The 16,028-nt window shown below is 42.7% G+C and overlaps 1 protein-coding gene across 7 annotated transcripts in view; it reads left to right on the forward strand.

The window, feature by feature from the left end:
* Positions 1-15,594, forward strand: part of CTBP1 (C-terminal binding protein 1) — a 280,570-nt gene extending 264,976 nt beyond the window's left edge. For 6 of the 7 annotated variants that reach the window (XM_072126236.1, XM_072126235.1, XM_072126239.1 and 3 more), the window contains 7 exons: positions 744-888; positions 2,057-2,263; positions 6,896-7,110; positions 9,397-9,527; positions 10,465-10,592; positions 10,680-10,797; positions 14,994-15,594. In XM_072126236.1, coding sequence (XP_071982337.1) covers positions 744-888; positions 2,057-2,263; positions 6,896-7,110; positions 9,397-9,527; positions 10,465-10,592; positions 10,680-10,797; positions 14,994-15,177 — 1,128 coding nt within the window. In that variant the 3' untranslated portion in view covers positions 15,178-15,594. Of the gene's footprint in view, positions 1-743; positions 889-2,056; positions 2,264-6,895; positions 7,111-9,396; positions 9,528-10,464; positions 10,593-10,679; positions 10,798-12,922; positions 13,102-14,993 lie in introns of all 7 variants that reach the window. The other variant, XR_011849920.1, reaches the window with a different exon arrangement.
* Positions 15,595-16,028: the final 434 nt, after the last annotated feature.

Here is a 16,028-nt window from a genome sequence, read left to right on the forward strand (position 1 = left end):
ATTATATTGAGAGCCATGACTGGGGATCCAATTAAAGCAAAACCTATCTGCCCCTCTTATCATTTATTTTATTATTTTTTTTTTTCTTTTTATGTGTGGGAGTGGACTGATGTTCTGATCTATAAAGGCATCTATTAGTTGGTTATTGATTCACATGAAACTTAAATGACACCTTCTTTTTGTAAAAGGAATTTTTGTGAATTTTACCCCAAGAAACACTGCTTGTAAATCTCGCCGAGCAGCTTGATCTATAAAGTTTTTGACCTTCATGATCACTGAGGCTCTAAGGCTCTGAGATACTGTATTGTCTGAGGGAGGTGGCACAGTTGGCCATACATTGGGTGAATGTTGGCCTTGGGATATGTTAGATATGTCTGAAGCCTTCATGGTGCTTGCAGTATATAGTATTAAACCGGTATTGTAGAAGATGATTTGTACAAGCCACACAATTTTGGAGGTGTAATTTGGCAGGTCTTCCACCATGGCTAATTCGCAAAGCACAAATTTTTTTTTTGTGAATCAAAGCCATGGGGTTAGGAGAGATCTACCAGTTCTGGATTCTTTTGGTTCTTTGCTCTCTCTTATTGGATGGTATTATTTGGTTAAAGCTATTGGGGTAACGCCGTGGTATAGTAATGGGCACAAAAAGTGGTCTCCTTTTAGCCCGAGGCCTAACTATGTTTTTAGGAAATCAATAGTCTTGAGCTGTCGTAATAACTTTTTGGTTCCTGTTTTTTCTCCAGGTACTAAACGAGGCAGTGGGCGCCTTGATGTATCACACAATCACTTTAACGCGAGAGGACTTGGAGAAGTTCAAGGCTCTTCGAATAATTGTCCGAATCGGGAGCGGGTTTGACAACATTGACATCAAGTCAGCTGGAGATCTAGGTATGGTTTACAGATGTCAGAAGACGGGTCCTGAATGTGTGAGGGTCGAGAGGAATGGCTACTGGCCAAAATGGGCATTCGGAAGATTGCTGTGGATGGCCACCCTTTAGGCCTACACATGCTGTGCTCTACCAGAAACATGATCGCTAGTTCAGGTCCTTGTTCAGTGTTTGGTCCATAAAATAGTCAAATGTATATTTTACTAAAAAAATTGTAAAAATTGGCCTTAGAAATTTTCCATAATGGACCTTTAGGAATTAAATTGGCTCAGTCTTGAGAATGAGGACTATCCCAGGTGATTTCCTAGATTATAACTTATTCTTTCTAGACCTCAACACTGTGCATACACCTTAATACCGGTCATCCGAATTCTTACGTGGCTGTTGAACCCGACTCCCCCACATATTCTATGTTTGTTTTAAGTTGAGAGAGAGAACATTTTTTCACATTGACGTAATACACAGAAAGATGAAGGTTCAGACTTGATCAAATGCAGCATGGCTAATTATATTTTCGTGGATTCTTCTGTGAGGGGCATGTAGTAGTGAGGACCCCATACATATAGAATATTCTAGTAATTCTGCCATTATCAGTGGGTGGAGCTGACTTGTCTCTTATGTGTTTAGAACCTTAGGTTCTGTGTGTACAGTATTGCTTTTTGAAGGTTTCCTTCCACATTAAACTTTTTAAGCCAAGTGGTTCCTTGGATTTCCCAAAAAGCTTGACACTCCCCCCCCCCCCCCCCCCCGTTTTTTTTTTTCTTTACATGTATTTGGCCTTCAGAGTCTCAAAAAATGCCTGAAGGGGAACTTCATCTATTGGGATTACATTGGTCCTCCATCTGTTGAACCTCTTTCTGCAGCCCTACTGTATAGGCTTTCCTTATATTTTAAGGGAGTGATGGCCTCCCTTGTGCACAGACCTCTCAATTAAAACCTGATTTTCGAGAGGGTTTTCCCCACTAATGATGATATCTAATGATGCCTGGGAAATTGACAACAGGAACACCCCAATGATCAGGAGAACTAGGTCAATATAATGAATAGTGGTTGTATGCCTACTGTGCCACCACTCATCAGTCCCATGGGAATAAATGGTGTGGTGGCCTGGCATGTGCAATACACACATGAAATCCTGTGTCCCTAATGCTTCTTTACTATTACTCCAGGTATAGCAGTGTGCAATGTGCCAGCGGCGTCTGTAGAGGAGACGGCGGATTCTACAATGTGCCACATTCTGAACTTGTACAGGAGAACAACGTGGCTGCACCAGGCGTTACGAGAAGGCACGAGAGTTCAAAGCGTGGAACAGATTAGAGAAGTTGCATCCGGAGCTGCTCGAATTCGGGGTGAAACCTTAGGCATTATAGGACTTGGTAAGTTCCTTTTCTCAAATTTGGGGTTTTCAATGCTGTTGACCCAGACGTTTTTCAAAAAGTTGCGCTAGACATTGGAAGATGATGCCGAAGCTTCTTATAACCAACCAAATATTGACCAGTGATTTTGTTTAGTTTAATTTTGGTAAATACTGAAGAGAATCAGAATGCAAATCTGTCTGGACTCTTGGAGAACATAAGTGGTTCTCTAAAATGCCTTGTCTTTTTTAACGGGTTTCCTTGACTCACTTTGCCCTCACTCTTCTAATTACTTGATCCTTTCCTTTTAATTGCCCATAGACCCAACTGTAGTGTTCTCACTCTAGAACATAGGATAGAACATGTGGAACTCCAGTGTAACCTCTTTTCTAGGTGACAATTAGCCAAGTTCAGCTAACTTCCTGGTCATGGGGACAACCCTAACCTACCTTAATTATTGTCTAGTGCCCTTTTCTTGACCATGATGGAATTTGGAACCATTTTTGTTTCTATACTACTTGATAATTTGGTCATAATGTCCATCATCATTCCACACCATCTCGTCCTATCCATGGTGACATCTCGATTCTAACGATACATTTCTTTTCTAACATCTAATTTTCTATTTATTTAGTGTGTCCCCCACCCACCACCCCCTAATGTGCTGGCAACATGTAATATCTAGTTAGTGATGGAGAATAGGCATCAAGACGGTTGCTGTTGAAACTTGGCAGCGGTGATCTCCCCAGTTCAGATTTAATTTGTTGTGCCAAATTTTCCATTACGGCTTGGACAACAATGAAAGCAGATGCAGAACCCAACCTGACAGGTTTTGGCTACTGCGTTTATGCACGTACATGCTATGATTTCCATTGGACCCAGGAGCTGGACTGCAGCTGTGAAAATTGCCCAGGTTGTTAGTTCCAAGTAAAGGGAAAAAGTTGATAGAACTTGTTGTTATGCCCAAAAGAGCATTTATTCTGAGCCAAATGAGAAACATTGATGGTTTTTGTGTTTTTTATGGAAACAAAATAAGTGAAAAGTAATTGCCTAAGTCTTCCAGAGTGAGAAAGAGATGACGGGGTGCCTGTAACCTGGGGTGCTTGTTGTCTGTAATTGCTCTACCTGTACTGACCACATGGTGTGCTGTTAAAAACTTGAAATATGTAGTAAATTCACTGGGCCAAAGTATATATCCACATTTTTAATGCAATATTAATTTTTCTTGTGAATTTTTAAGCTTTATAAGGAAAGTTGAACAGACCGGACGTTCTCGTTTGGGTTCAGCCAAACGACCCAGACGTATTACGAACAGCCAGATTGACGCCCCTAGCAACTAACCAGGGGTGCGCCCCAGGGCCAATCGCGTCCATAGTAAGTTCCTAGGGGCATCAATTTGTCAGATGTTCCCCCACATCCAATCAAGACCATGGCTAATCGCTAGGGGTGTCCAATTAGCCGGATTGGATGTTCAGCTGCCAATCCGACAATACGCTTGGCTCGTGCGGACGAACCCAAACGAAAACATCATCGGGTCCACTCATCTCTATTTTATAAGTAGTTGAGCACATCCCAGAGCTGTATTCACAATTCACCAGACTTCAGAGCTGAAATCATTCACCATTATGCTGAAATGTAAATTGCCTTTCCCAACCCTGGAAAAGTTATGTCCATAAGGAGACTGAATATGCTCCTGGCCTATGGCAGGCACTGTAATCTGATATAACGAGACATTGCCTTACATTATTGGAGCTTGGCTAGGACTTTGCTCATGTCTTTGTTAATTTCATTGCGCTGCAGTTTTGATCCATGACGTGACTGAGACTATCCTCGGAGACCCCCTGTCTTGTAGTGCGGTCTGTCCAATATCTGTTAGCTTCATCTGGCACTAACCATTGAGTTTATGTAATGCTTGGATTCCCCCTGCGGTGGCGCTGCAGGGAAATCAAACACCTGCTGCTGAGCCCTACTATCTCACCTTCTTAAAAATTAAAAAAGTCATGGAACATATATGAACAATCCTATGAACTCTGTATCCTCTCCGACCACTGCTCACAGTTGCAGCAGTTTCCTTTAAGACCTGGAGATTTTCTAACAGTTAAAGTATTTTGCAAATGGAGAATCCGTGCCAAGAAAAAAAACTAGTGGTAATCCATGGGAAGGGAGTGGTGGTGATGGGTGGTGGATTTCTACCAAGTGTCATATTTCCACAGGACTGCCTGGCTTTGTCTGTTCCAGTTGACTTGAAGGCCCTCGCACCACGCCTCGGTTTACGATACCCCGTGCCAAGATCCTGTCTTGCAGCGCTTGTTGTGGAGCCTGCGGGGGAGAAATTCCCAATGTTGCATAGTTATAACGGTTTATTGACTGAACTGATCATTTAATATCGTTGTTATAATGCTAGACGGCGAGGACTTAAAGGGACACTACACTTCTATGTACCTACATCATATCCTGAGGTTCTGGTTAGTTCTCAATTTTGGAGACCAAGCAGCTAACATGCTATACAATGCCACCCAACTGCAAGGAAATTTCATATGTGCCCCAAGCGATTGTGTTAGGGCACATCCGAAATCGGGGAGTAGCTGGTGGTATAAGATGCCCTTTAAAAAACAAAAACAAAAAAAACTTTAGCTTATATTTTTTTAAGCATTTTACAGTCCTGCCCCGTGGCCGGAGTGGATGTGTACATTCTTGGGTCATGTTGCCCTCAGTGTGCTCAAAGCATCAAATTCCTAGTATTGCCGGCATGATGGGGACGGGGAATAAGTATCTCAGGATTTTCATGCAAATGAGGGAAGCGACCCCGTAAGCAAAATCTCCCAAGAGCAAAAAATGCAATGGAGGTTCTCGTGGCTCTGTGACAAGTAGACATGAAGATACCAGCGGTCGGATAAACTTCAGGATCTATACAGGCAGTCCCCTGGTTACATACAAGACAGGTTCTGTAGGTTTGTTCTTAAGTTGAGTTTGTATGCAAGTCGGAACCCTATACTTTATTATTGTATCCCCAGTAAAAAAAAAAAAAAATTGGTCTCTGTGACAATTTTGATTTTAAAAATGTTGGATTGTCATAAGAACCAGGATAAACAATAAATCTTCATTACAGGCACCATTGATAACTGTTTTAAAGCTGTTTATTGTAGCTTAGGACTAAAGTACAGTAAGTTACCAAAATCCAGAGGTCCCTTTGTAACTAGGGGTCGTATGTAATTCGGGTGTTAAGTAGGGGACCGCCTGTAGTCTAAATAGAATTTGTTGAAACGGCACATGTATACCTATATGTTCTATTCTACGATGCTTTCCCTTTAAGAATTATAACCAGTGTTTATGGTCATGCTCTCCATTATCTAGGAGCTTCAATCCTGCATAGTACCATGAAGATGATTTGAGACAGACTCTTTGCATGACCTCTCCTGATGTGGATCAGATTGTTTGTTTGGTTTTCAACCTACTTTGGCCAACTTTATACTCTAGGTTCTCAAGCGTTGTGTCTTGGACCCCGCAAGATACATTATTGTCTTAATGGGTTGTTGCTTGGCCATGGTGAGCCTTGGCCCTAATAGTCTACACTGTTTAGACCATAAAAGTCCTACATTGTAAAGTAGTAGAGCAAGGGGTGTTCTTGGATTTATGGTTATCCTCCATCTTCTGTTCTCAGGGACCTTCTACTTCACATTAAAGGGAACCTACCACCACGAATCTACCTATAAAGGTAGATCGGGTGGTAGGTGGATGTAAGGGACGTGAGGAGAGCCCTTTTTAGAGCTAATCCTCACGTCCCCGCTAACTTTTGGGAAACTTTATTGACCTAATATGTAAATTTCGTTATGCGGCTACTGGGGCGTGGAGTAGCCGGCACGAGGCTACACAGCGCGGCTACTCCACGCCCCAGTAGCCACATTACTCCTCCTACCCTGTTGTGTGCGGTGCGCAGCTCCTCGTAGCTGCGCGCCCTCGTCCGACAAGCCGGCTACTGCGCATGCGCAGTAGCTCTGGCCTCGGAGCTGGGACGGACTACAAGGAGCTGCGCGCCGCACGCAACAGGGTAGGAGGAGTAATGTTGCTACTGGCGCGTGGAGTACCCGCGCTGTGTAGCCTCGTGCCGGCTACTCCACGCCCCAGTAGCCGCATAACGAAATTTACATATTAGGTCAATAAAGTTTCCCAAAAGTTAGCGGGGACGTGAGGATTAGCTCTAAAAAGGGCTCTCCTCACGTCCCTTACATCCACCTACCACCCGATCTACCTTTATAGGTAGATTCGTGGTGGTAGGTTCTCTTTAAGACGTTTGCTCCATGTAGTAGTTTTAAGTCACGAGGAGATCTCTAGGCTTTTCTAGGCTGGCTTCAGGTGGTCATGTTTTAGTCCTTAATCAATCTTCTGGAGTAAACTCTGTGGGACCTGAACTCTCATCAGCATAGTCATCTATAATGATGTGAGTCAGACTCTTCATGAAACTGATGTCCTGTACTGAAAACATAATGGGACAGTAGTTTCCTAGATCATAGATGAGATATTGGGCGTCTGGGGAAATATGGCTGACGTTGTCTGTATGTTATGAACCAGACATGGCCACCCATCCGATTACACAATGTTACGTCTGATCTATTTTCTCATCGCATTCATGTTTTCCTTGGTCTTGTATTACAGGACGGGTTGGCCAAGCAGTCGCTCTGAGGGCAAAGACTTTTGGTTTCAACGTAATTTTCTACGACCCTTACCTGTCAGATGGGATTGAGCGAGCCCTGGGTCTACAGAGGGTCAGCACTCTCCAGGATCTGCTCTTTCATAGTGACTGTGTAACTCTGCACTGCAGCTTAAATGAGCACAACCATCATCTTATTAATGACTTCACCATCAAGCAGGTAGGTGCTGGGCATGATGGAGAAAGTTCTAGGTTGTCACCTTCCCAGGCCAGTGACACCTATTATTATGTTCAACCTGGTTTGAGTTTGTTTAGGGTCATCGAACTTCTGCAGTTCTCTACCTTGGTGAGAGGGCAATCCTCTGCCTCATTTTTATAGGAGAAACCAAATTTCAAGATCTCATTGTCACAAGGACTTGCAGCATTCAGCATCTCAAAACCATGTGATTGAGGGTGGGAAGAACCAAAATGATGAACTTCTCTGCCTTAAAGGAAATCTACCATCTGATGCAGTATGAAGCAAACATACCCTGAGAATGCTGTAGCTACACTCATGCAGGATCATATCTTGTTTAAACCCAGAGCTGATTGTTTTTGCTGAAAAAAACTATTTTAAAATTATGATAATGAGTCTCTGTTGCTTGACTCAGCACTTCATTCTCCTGAGCAGTGTAAGAGGAGATGTCATCACTGACAGGCAGAAATAATCAATCACTGCACCATTCCCTCAGCTGCTGTATGAGTCATCCAGCTCAGGTTGATTAGTCCTGTCTGGAAAGTCCAGGAATTTTCGTGTCGAATGTGTTTATGTACTGTAAGAAGCATGCAATCCAGCTTTCTGAATGTCACAATTTGTTCTTTCAGCAAAACCACTCAGCTCAGGGTTTAAACCATATATGCTGCTGCATCAGTGTAGCTACAGCATTCTCAAGGTATGTTTGCTTCATAATGCATGAAATCAAATGGTAGGTTTCCTTTAAAGGGAATCAAACTTTTGCATCTGATTTCATTAGGGCAATCAACATTCTCATTACCATAGCAGATGAGATCTGGGGCAAAGATGGCACCCGATGCTGTACGTTACTTGCTGTGAGGGTCTCCTGTAGTTGGAGGCATGTCTCCATGGTAGATTCCAGTCATGATATCTGCCATAGGCTGTATGCTTGGAACGGTGAGCGTATGTTGCCCGTGTGCCATAACCAAGCTTGCGATCGTACATGTGCCCCCCCCCCCCCCCCGACGGTCGTGTACATGAGCTCATAGGGGAATTAATTAATAGGCATCTCATTACCAATGGGGGAACCTGAAGTACAGTGCTATAGCAGAACAGGATTCCATTGATCACCTGGGTTTGGGCTCTCCGGCAACTGACCTTGATCTGACCACTACACGGAGAGCAGCGCTGTCTGCTTCCTGTTCCATTTTTTTATATGTGTAGAATGGGGGGGGGGTGCTGGGTTTTGGACCCTTACTAATGTGATATTGAGAACTTCACGGTGTGCTCACCGCAACGTGACCGGGTGCCTTTGACCTCTATGGGCCACAAATTGTTCCACTGTATCACACCGGCCCCATACGGTTGTGTGCGTGGGGCCTTAGGATTTTTTTAATTTTTATACCTGAAATACTGCACCTTCCATTATACATGGCGGTAACTTATTATTAGATGCATGCTAAGGTATAGCTGTCAGAATTGTGATTGTAGCTCTGGTAATGAAGTATTAGTTACTAATGTCACTATACATCTTCCTGGGTGTAAGGTATTGTATTGACTTTTTAGCTTTATACTTTCTTAGATGTGATAAATTACATCTAAGTTGTGTGTACATTAGCGGTTCCCCCTCTATATAAGGCGCACAACTCCTGTGGTCTGAAATATAAAGATATATATATATACTACTGAGTCTCTATGAGATGCAGTTTCTATTCAGACCGTTATACGCAAATTATAAATTAATGTATATTTATATATGTAAATATTGCTTTATCCCGGACTGTCTGCCAGTTTGTATAACTTCACAGCGTTTGGCTTTCTGACGGCCGTCTTCCGCCCTCTAGTGGTCACCGGCTAGAACGTTTCATTGGGTTATCTGGGTTACGAGATGCTGCAGAGGAGCTGCACATTACCACAAAGCCACATTATAGTGTCTATTACACAGCTCACATCCAGAGCAGCATTCAAAATTTTGCCGACATTCGTGTTGGAGTTAGTTTTTTGCTTCCGAATATATTTTGTCTCTGATACTTGTCCATTGTTGTATATTTTTGGACATGAGAAAGCGAACTGGCAGTTTTTAATTCCAGGGCTCCAAATATTGGTGCCCCAACCCATGAGTAATTGCTGTTGGGGGCTGCAGACACTATTGCATCTCTCAACCTCATAACTGATGCCTATGGCGGTGGCCAAGTAACCACCACCCCTACCGCCAAACCAGTGTCATGTGGAAGAGCAGAAGATATTGTCTGTGGTTGTTCCCGGTCTCTGAACTCTCCATCTCTTGTACAGATGAGGCAAGGAGCGTTCCTGGTAAACACAGCCCGAGGAGGCCTGGTGGATGAGAAGGCGCTAGCACAAGCCCTTAAGGAGGGGAGGATACGAGGAGCCGCATTAGACGTCCATGAATCTGAACCCTTCAGGTACATTTCATTTAGTCCCTACCGGATTGGACTGGTCTCTAGGATGTACCTTCTGACAATCCAGTACATGGACTGTAGTCATTAGCAGGTTTATGCAACCAGGTTATGGTCATCAATTTTTCAATAAATATGTATCCAAGGATAAATGCTTCCTTCTCCACTTGCGTGACTCTCTTCCTCCACCCCATCATTATTACTATTACGCTGCTTGCAAACAGCTGGGTGGAGGATGGGTTGGTGATGGAGCGCTCATCACCCCTAATCTCTCCATAGAGAGCCGCTCCTGTACTGTAATCCTACACATATACTATAGTACATGTCCCAGGGTAAGATACCATGTGCTCACTGCACTCCGATCTGATGCCATAGATCCCCATGGGGGCCGTGATCTGGCCACCCATTTTGCTACCAGATCACAGCCCCATTGCATATTTTACACTAAGACTTGCTAGAACAAGATGGCAAATATCAAATACCATAGAAGTATAGAGGTGAGGGGAAGTGTTGATCAGAAGAGAAAGGAGATGAGGCTTCTGGAGCTAATAGTAAGTTTCTATCTCTCCCCAAGTGCTTTATTCACGTCGGTACTTGTCATGACTTCTTTAATGTCCTGTTTGACATGCTGAGAGTTATGGAGAAGTATCTTCTATATATAGCGCGTGCAGTGTAAGGGAGACCTCGTAGCAGCTAGTCTCCAGCTATGAGGGATGAGAATTAGTCTGCAGAGGGGAAAACTGCGAAATACTGCAGAATACAAATCATATGATGGCCAAAATATGGGTATTCGTCATGAACTGGTGATAAGTAAGTTGAATGCTGCGGTGAAGTATTTATCGGGTATCTATAAGGTCACATCGTGCCAACGTTAGGTCCAGAAGAAACTGGATAGAGGGTGATTTTATATAAATTCTCCAGTCATTAGATTTTATTCTTTCAGTTTTTCTCAAGGTGCATTGAAAGATGCTCCTAACCTCATCTGCACGCCACACGCAGCCTGGTACAGTGAGCAGGCCTCCATAGAGATGAGGGAAGAGGCGGCCCGGGAGATCCGCCGAGCCATCACCGGTAAGGAGGGGGTGCATGACCAAAGCTCCCACCCAGGTCTTTATATTATTGTAACCTAACGTTTTCATCTCTCCTTCCCCCTCACAGGTCGTATTCCAGACAGCCTGAAAAATTGTGTTAATAAAGAGCACCTAACCGCAGCGACACATTGGGCCAGTATGGACCCGGGGGTGGTCCATCCAGAACTGAACGGAGCTGCATATAGGTGAGCGCCCACATCCAGGCCAATGACAGGGCCACATAACTGTCTGTAAGCAGGACATAGTGATAGTGATGGAGCTAACCTCCGCTATGAGACGCATAACTCCTCATTCATCAACCTGATATGACATGAGGGCGGGGCATAGACTCCCCTGCAAACTTCTTCTAGAATGAGTTAATAACCATGGAAATGCACTGTAGTGTATCAAGTCACCTCTAGGTGGTGCTCTTGTTTCTGTTTAAAGCAATGTAAAAAGTGCAGCGACGTTGAGGACAACCTCCCATAGTGAAGCGTTGCTATTATGAGCTTTCATTACTTGCTATAAGATGCCACAATAAAGGAACCTACTATGAGAAGTAGATGTGATGGTAGACGCCTCCTGCTGCCTCTGCCCTAATCTGTAATGTAATAATCCTGCAACCTAACTTGTAAAAAAACTATATGTATTTAACAATATGTAAATTGCCTCCAGAGGCTATTGGGGCGTGGAGTAGCCTTGGCTCCCAGTGTTGGGCCAGGCTAATACACTCCCCAGTAGCCCTTGAAGTTAATTTACATATTACTACAATAAAGTTTTTAACAAGTTAGGTTCCAGGATTATAACATTACAGATCAGGGCAGGGGCAGCAGGAGGAATCCACCATCACATCTACGTCTGATTCTAGAATCCTCATGGAAGGTTTCCTTATGCTAAGTCAGTCTTAAAGGGTTAATGGATTGGAATCTTCGCCTCAGATACAGATGTAGCAGTGCTGTAGCGCCCCCTCTGCCCCATCCTTATGGATAGGACTTAATGAGTTACAGTTCGAGTGGGTTGGAGTTCTCACACATGTAACTTCTGGACTTTCTGGCAGCAATCTTCTCGCGATGCATTGATGGGTTTCCTGATTGCGCTGGACACCAGCCAGAGATTTAAATAAAGATGCGGAGAAGACAAGGGGGGGGGGGGCTATAACCAACTTCATGTACAAGGGTGCAGGAGTCTGTGATATGATGTATACACCCCTTGTCATTGGAGGTATTTAGATTAGTCTTGTCCTGGTTAGCCCCGTCTAGTCTTAAAGGGAACTTGTCACCAGATTTTACCCCATTAAACTACCAGCCCGCTCAGGAAGGGTATAAAATGTCCTTTCTAAAATTCCCTCCTTTATGCAAAATCTCACCCATTTACCTGTAAAAATAAATTAAAAAAAAAAATCTTCTCTGAAGTCATGTGACAATGAGCAGAGAAGTGTCATATTTTGCTTGGGAGGAGTCAAGATCAGAGGCTTCAGAAGGAGAATCTCTTAAGACAGCTCTTTGGTTCTATATTACCTAGAAACTTGATGTCATATTAAATATAAGAATCTCATCTTTTCAGATTACATCAGGATTGTGATACTGGATGCTATGGAAACAGAGAGATGGGGAGCTAAAGATCTAGTTGGAAACGCTAGTTGATACAGATAAAATTCTTTAGTTTACAGACACTGCCTGATGTTATCTGAAAGATGACATTTTTATCTTTGCTATGTCACCAACATTAACATCATGTTTCTAGACGTGGGTCCCCCTGCTGCCTGTAAACTTGACTCATCTCTGGTAAAATATGACACTCTTCTGCTCATTGTCACAGGACTTTGGGGGAAACTTATTTTAATAGGTAAACAGGTGAGATTTAACATAAAGGATGGAATTCTAGAAAGGACGTTTTATCTTCTGAGGGGGATGGGGTTTTTAGAAGGTAAAGTCTGGTGACCGGTTCCCTTTAAGGAAACCCTTCATTTATGAAGCAAAAATCTGGTACCCTCTGTTCTTCGGGATGTTCCTCAATTGCTTTATACTAGAACATAACAGTGTCTGACTCACAGATCTGACCACCATACAAGCCTGTCCAAAGCCCATGAATAAGGTAGAGTCCCAACCCACAATAGACATTACTAGCCACACGGATGAGAAGTCCAAAGCAAAGGCGGAGCAAACTTTCTACAAAGAATTAGCATAATAGTAATATAGTTATACTACATGTAAAAAAAAAAAAAAGTTATAACTTAACAGAAAAATGTCTCCTTCTCCACTTATCAGGCTCTTTTCCTCCTCCCCCATGATTGCTAAACTGACTTTCACTCTGAAATCTCTTCTAAATCAGTCTTGCTAGAACAAGGTGGGCTGCTGAATACCATCTTAGTCTCCCAAGACGGACTGCCAGCTCTAATTGGTGTCAGATTGCAGCTCTCCATTGAAGTGTATGGAGAGGGGAGGGAGAGGAGGAGCCAAGTGTGAGAGAAGGAAAGACAAAGGCGCAGACAGAGACTGCTGGAGCTAAAAGTAAGTTTTGTATCTCACCCAAATGCATTATTCACATCAATGATGGTCAGTGCTGCTCTATATTAGTCTTTTTGTACTGCTTCTGGTTGAAAAAAAATATATATGGGTTCGTGATGATGACAATATAGTCTCCACTCCATCTCTGGGAGAACTGAGAGGGGAAATCGGTAAAATACAATAAGCATCATATAATAGCCAAAATAATATTAGAACTCATTCAGACAAACCTATTTTGTGCGTAAAACGCTGACTGTGAGCAGGCCATATTTCACAGACCCAACACTGCCCCAGGGACAGGACTCATAGGACTATGTCCCCATGGGACAGCTCTCAAAAAAATGAAAGGGGTTGTCCTAAGTTTTAGAAGCTATCCACTACATACAGGATGGAGGATAACAAGGTGATCAGTGCTCGTCTGACTTGCATCTGGATAATGGGGATCCCTTTCTCACTAATGGGTGGAGCAGCAGGCCGAGAATGCGTCCTGCCGCTCCATTATATTCTAGAAGAATGTCCAAAATTGCTAAGAACAGCACTCGGCTATTTTTCGACACTCACATAGTCCGTGAATGGAGCAGCAGAGTGCGTGCTCAACGTGCCACACCATCAATTAGGGATTCTCCTGATTGTTCATAAATGGGGGGGGGGGCCCAGCCTTGCTTGCCTTTATTATGGGGAATAACTTCTAAACTTTGGACAACCCTGCAGTTAGGCTTCCTGGAAGTCATGCTTGATGTCATGGGAGCTGCCCTACAAAGTGGGAAAAAAGAGGCGTGGTTTTCCTTATCCCAACATATCTGCATAGCTCAGTCCTTGAAACTTGGCCAGCACACGGTCCATATTGCATAAAGCCAATAACGGCTCGGCGCAACGTTTTCTGTTACATATTTTCAATGTGAAAGTTAAAATTGCTAGAAATCGTGCATTTGGCGCCAAATCCTCAGAGGCTAATAATCATTAAAAGTAAAATAAAGAATAGATGGTGACAGGAAAAGATAGAGTTAAAGATTTGCACCCTAACTGCAAATGATGTTCCGCCAGATCTCCTTAGCATTGGGCTCGTTCTCGGGCGCGAAAATTAATGCAAATTAATCTGCTCTCTCGTGTGGATGAGCAGTATCTGGAGCTGGAGAAGATTTAGTATGATGTGCATATCATGTCTTCTTGACTTCGAAAATACTATGACCCACATAGGCCCTCGTGGGACTATTCTATGGCTTCTGTCCTTAAAGGGGTATTCCCATCTGGGCATTCATATTTAATGAATCTGCTATATGTATTGGATTTCTTCAATTGGATGTTAGTCAACAATATGTACTTAATGTGATCATTTCCAATGTGGTCTCTTAGAAACAAGATGGCTGTCCTTGGATACAACCCCTCTTTCCCCTCATTCTGGCAGGGGTGGCCATGCATGCGCTACTGAGTCCTTCCTGACCACCTGGATTCAGATTTCATTATCACAGGATGGCTATGGGATGTGCAGTAACTACTGGTCATTTTATATGCAAAAACCATTACCGTATATACTCGAGTATAAGTCGAGGCCCCTAATTTTTACCACAAAACCTGGTAAAACCTATATTTTTTTTTACTCGAGTATAAGCAGAGTTTGGGTTTTCAGCACATTTTTTTTTGTGCTGAAAAACTAGGCTTATTTTTGTTTTTTTGTGTGCAATCACTCCAGCAGAGATGGTCGTATCCAAGAAAAAACATTCTTGTTTCCAAGAGAGCACATGACTACATTCATGGGAATTTATCTACACACTGGGGCATTATTTTTTATAACCTCCACTTGAAGAACTATAAATATGTAGCAGATTAATTAAAGGTCAATGCTCAGGTGAGAATACCCTCTTAAGTGAACTGACCCATTTTTCTTCATCCAACAGGTATCCTCCAGGTGTGGTAAGCGTGGCACCAACCGGCCTCCCAACAGCAGTGGAAGGAATCGTCCCCAACTCCATGCCTTTATCGCACGCCCATCCGGCCGTAGCCCACCCGCCTCACGCCCCTTCTCCTGTCCAAACCGTCAAACCAGAAGCTGACAGAGACCATCCAAGTGACCAATTGTAGCCAATGACAATAGTAGGTGACCATTCCCAAGCGTTAAGAGATCTGGAAGTCAAATGAAGACCATAGGGGGTGTAAAGAAGAAAAAATTCAATTAAAAAAATTCTGGATTTTGGATGGAAGCGAAAATAATGAACTTTCACGAAGATCACACGTTGTTTTTAGAGGTTGGTCCAAATATTCAGAATACAACACGAAGAAGAAGATGAAAGGAATTTAAAGGATTTTTTTTTTTTTTTAATTTGCCCCTCATCCCCATTAAAAAAACAAAGTTGTAGTTTGTCCCTGTTTGGTGGACTGACCTCAATGTCCTGTGTCCTCCTGTTGGTCCTAAGTTAAGCGAGAGAAGCTAGTAGTTAATTATATCATGAATGTATTTGTCTGTGTACAGTTTTTAGAACATTAAAAAAAAAAGGGGTTTATTTGCATAATTGTTAACGGGGGGGTTAACATAAGGGAGGCGTTCTTCGGCAAACCACTTTTGAAATATCGAAAAAGCCTAAAAAAATGTTTTTTTTTTAATATATGTTATGACATGCCCAGAAATGAAGGCAGTTGACAGACTTCTCAGGACAATGCATTTTTTTCCATATATTTTTTTTTTTAAATTAATTTGGAAAAACCACAGTGCGCTTTTTTTTTTGTTTTTTTTTACCTACCTGCTTGTCTTATACATATATATTTTTTTTTATAATTTAGGAGAGTATTTGTCTTATTTGGGATCCCCCTTCCTCTTTTTTTTTAAATTTTGGAATGAAATTCTTTATTTCAGATGAATACGTGAAATGAAATTTTAAAAACTTTTTTTTTTTTTTTTTGTGAAAAAAAAAAAAATCGAGGTTTCATATAAACGA

This window comes from Engystomops pustulosus, chromosome 1 (genome assembly GCF_040894005.1).
Source record: "Engystomops pustulosus chromosome 1, aEngPut4.maternal, whole genome shotgun sequence".
Taxonomy (NCBI): Eukaryota; Metazoa; Chordata; class Amphibia; order Anura; family Leptodactylidae; genus Engystomops; species Engystomops pustulosus.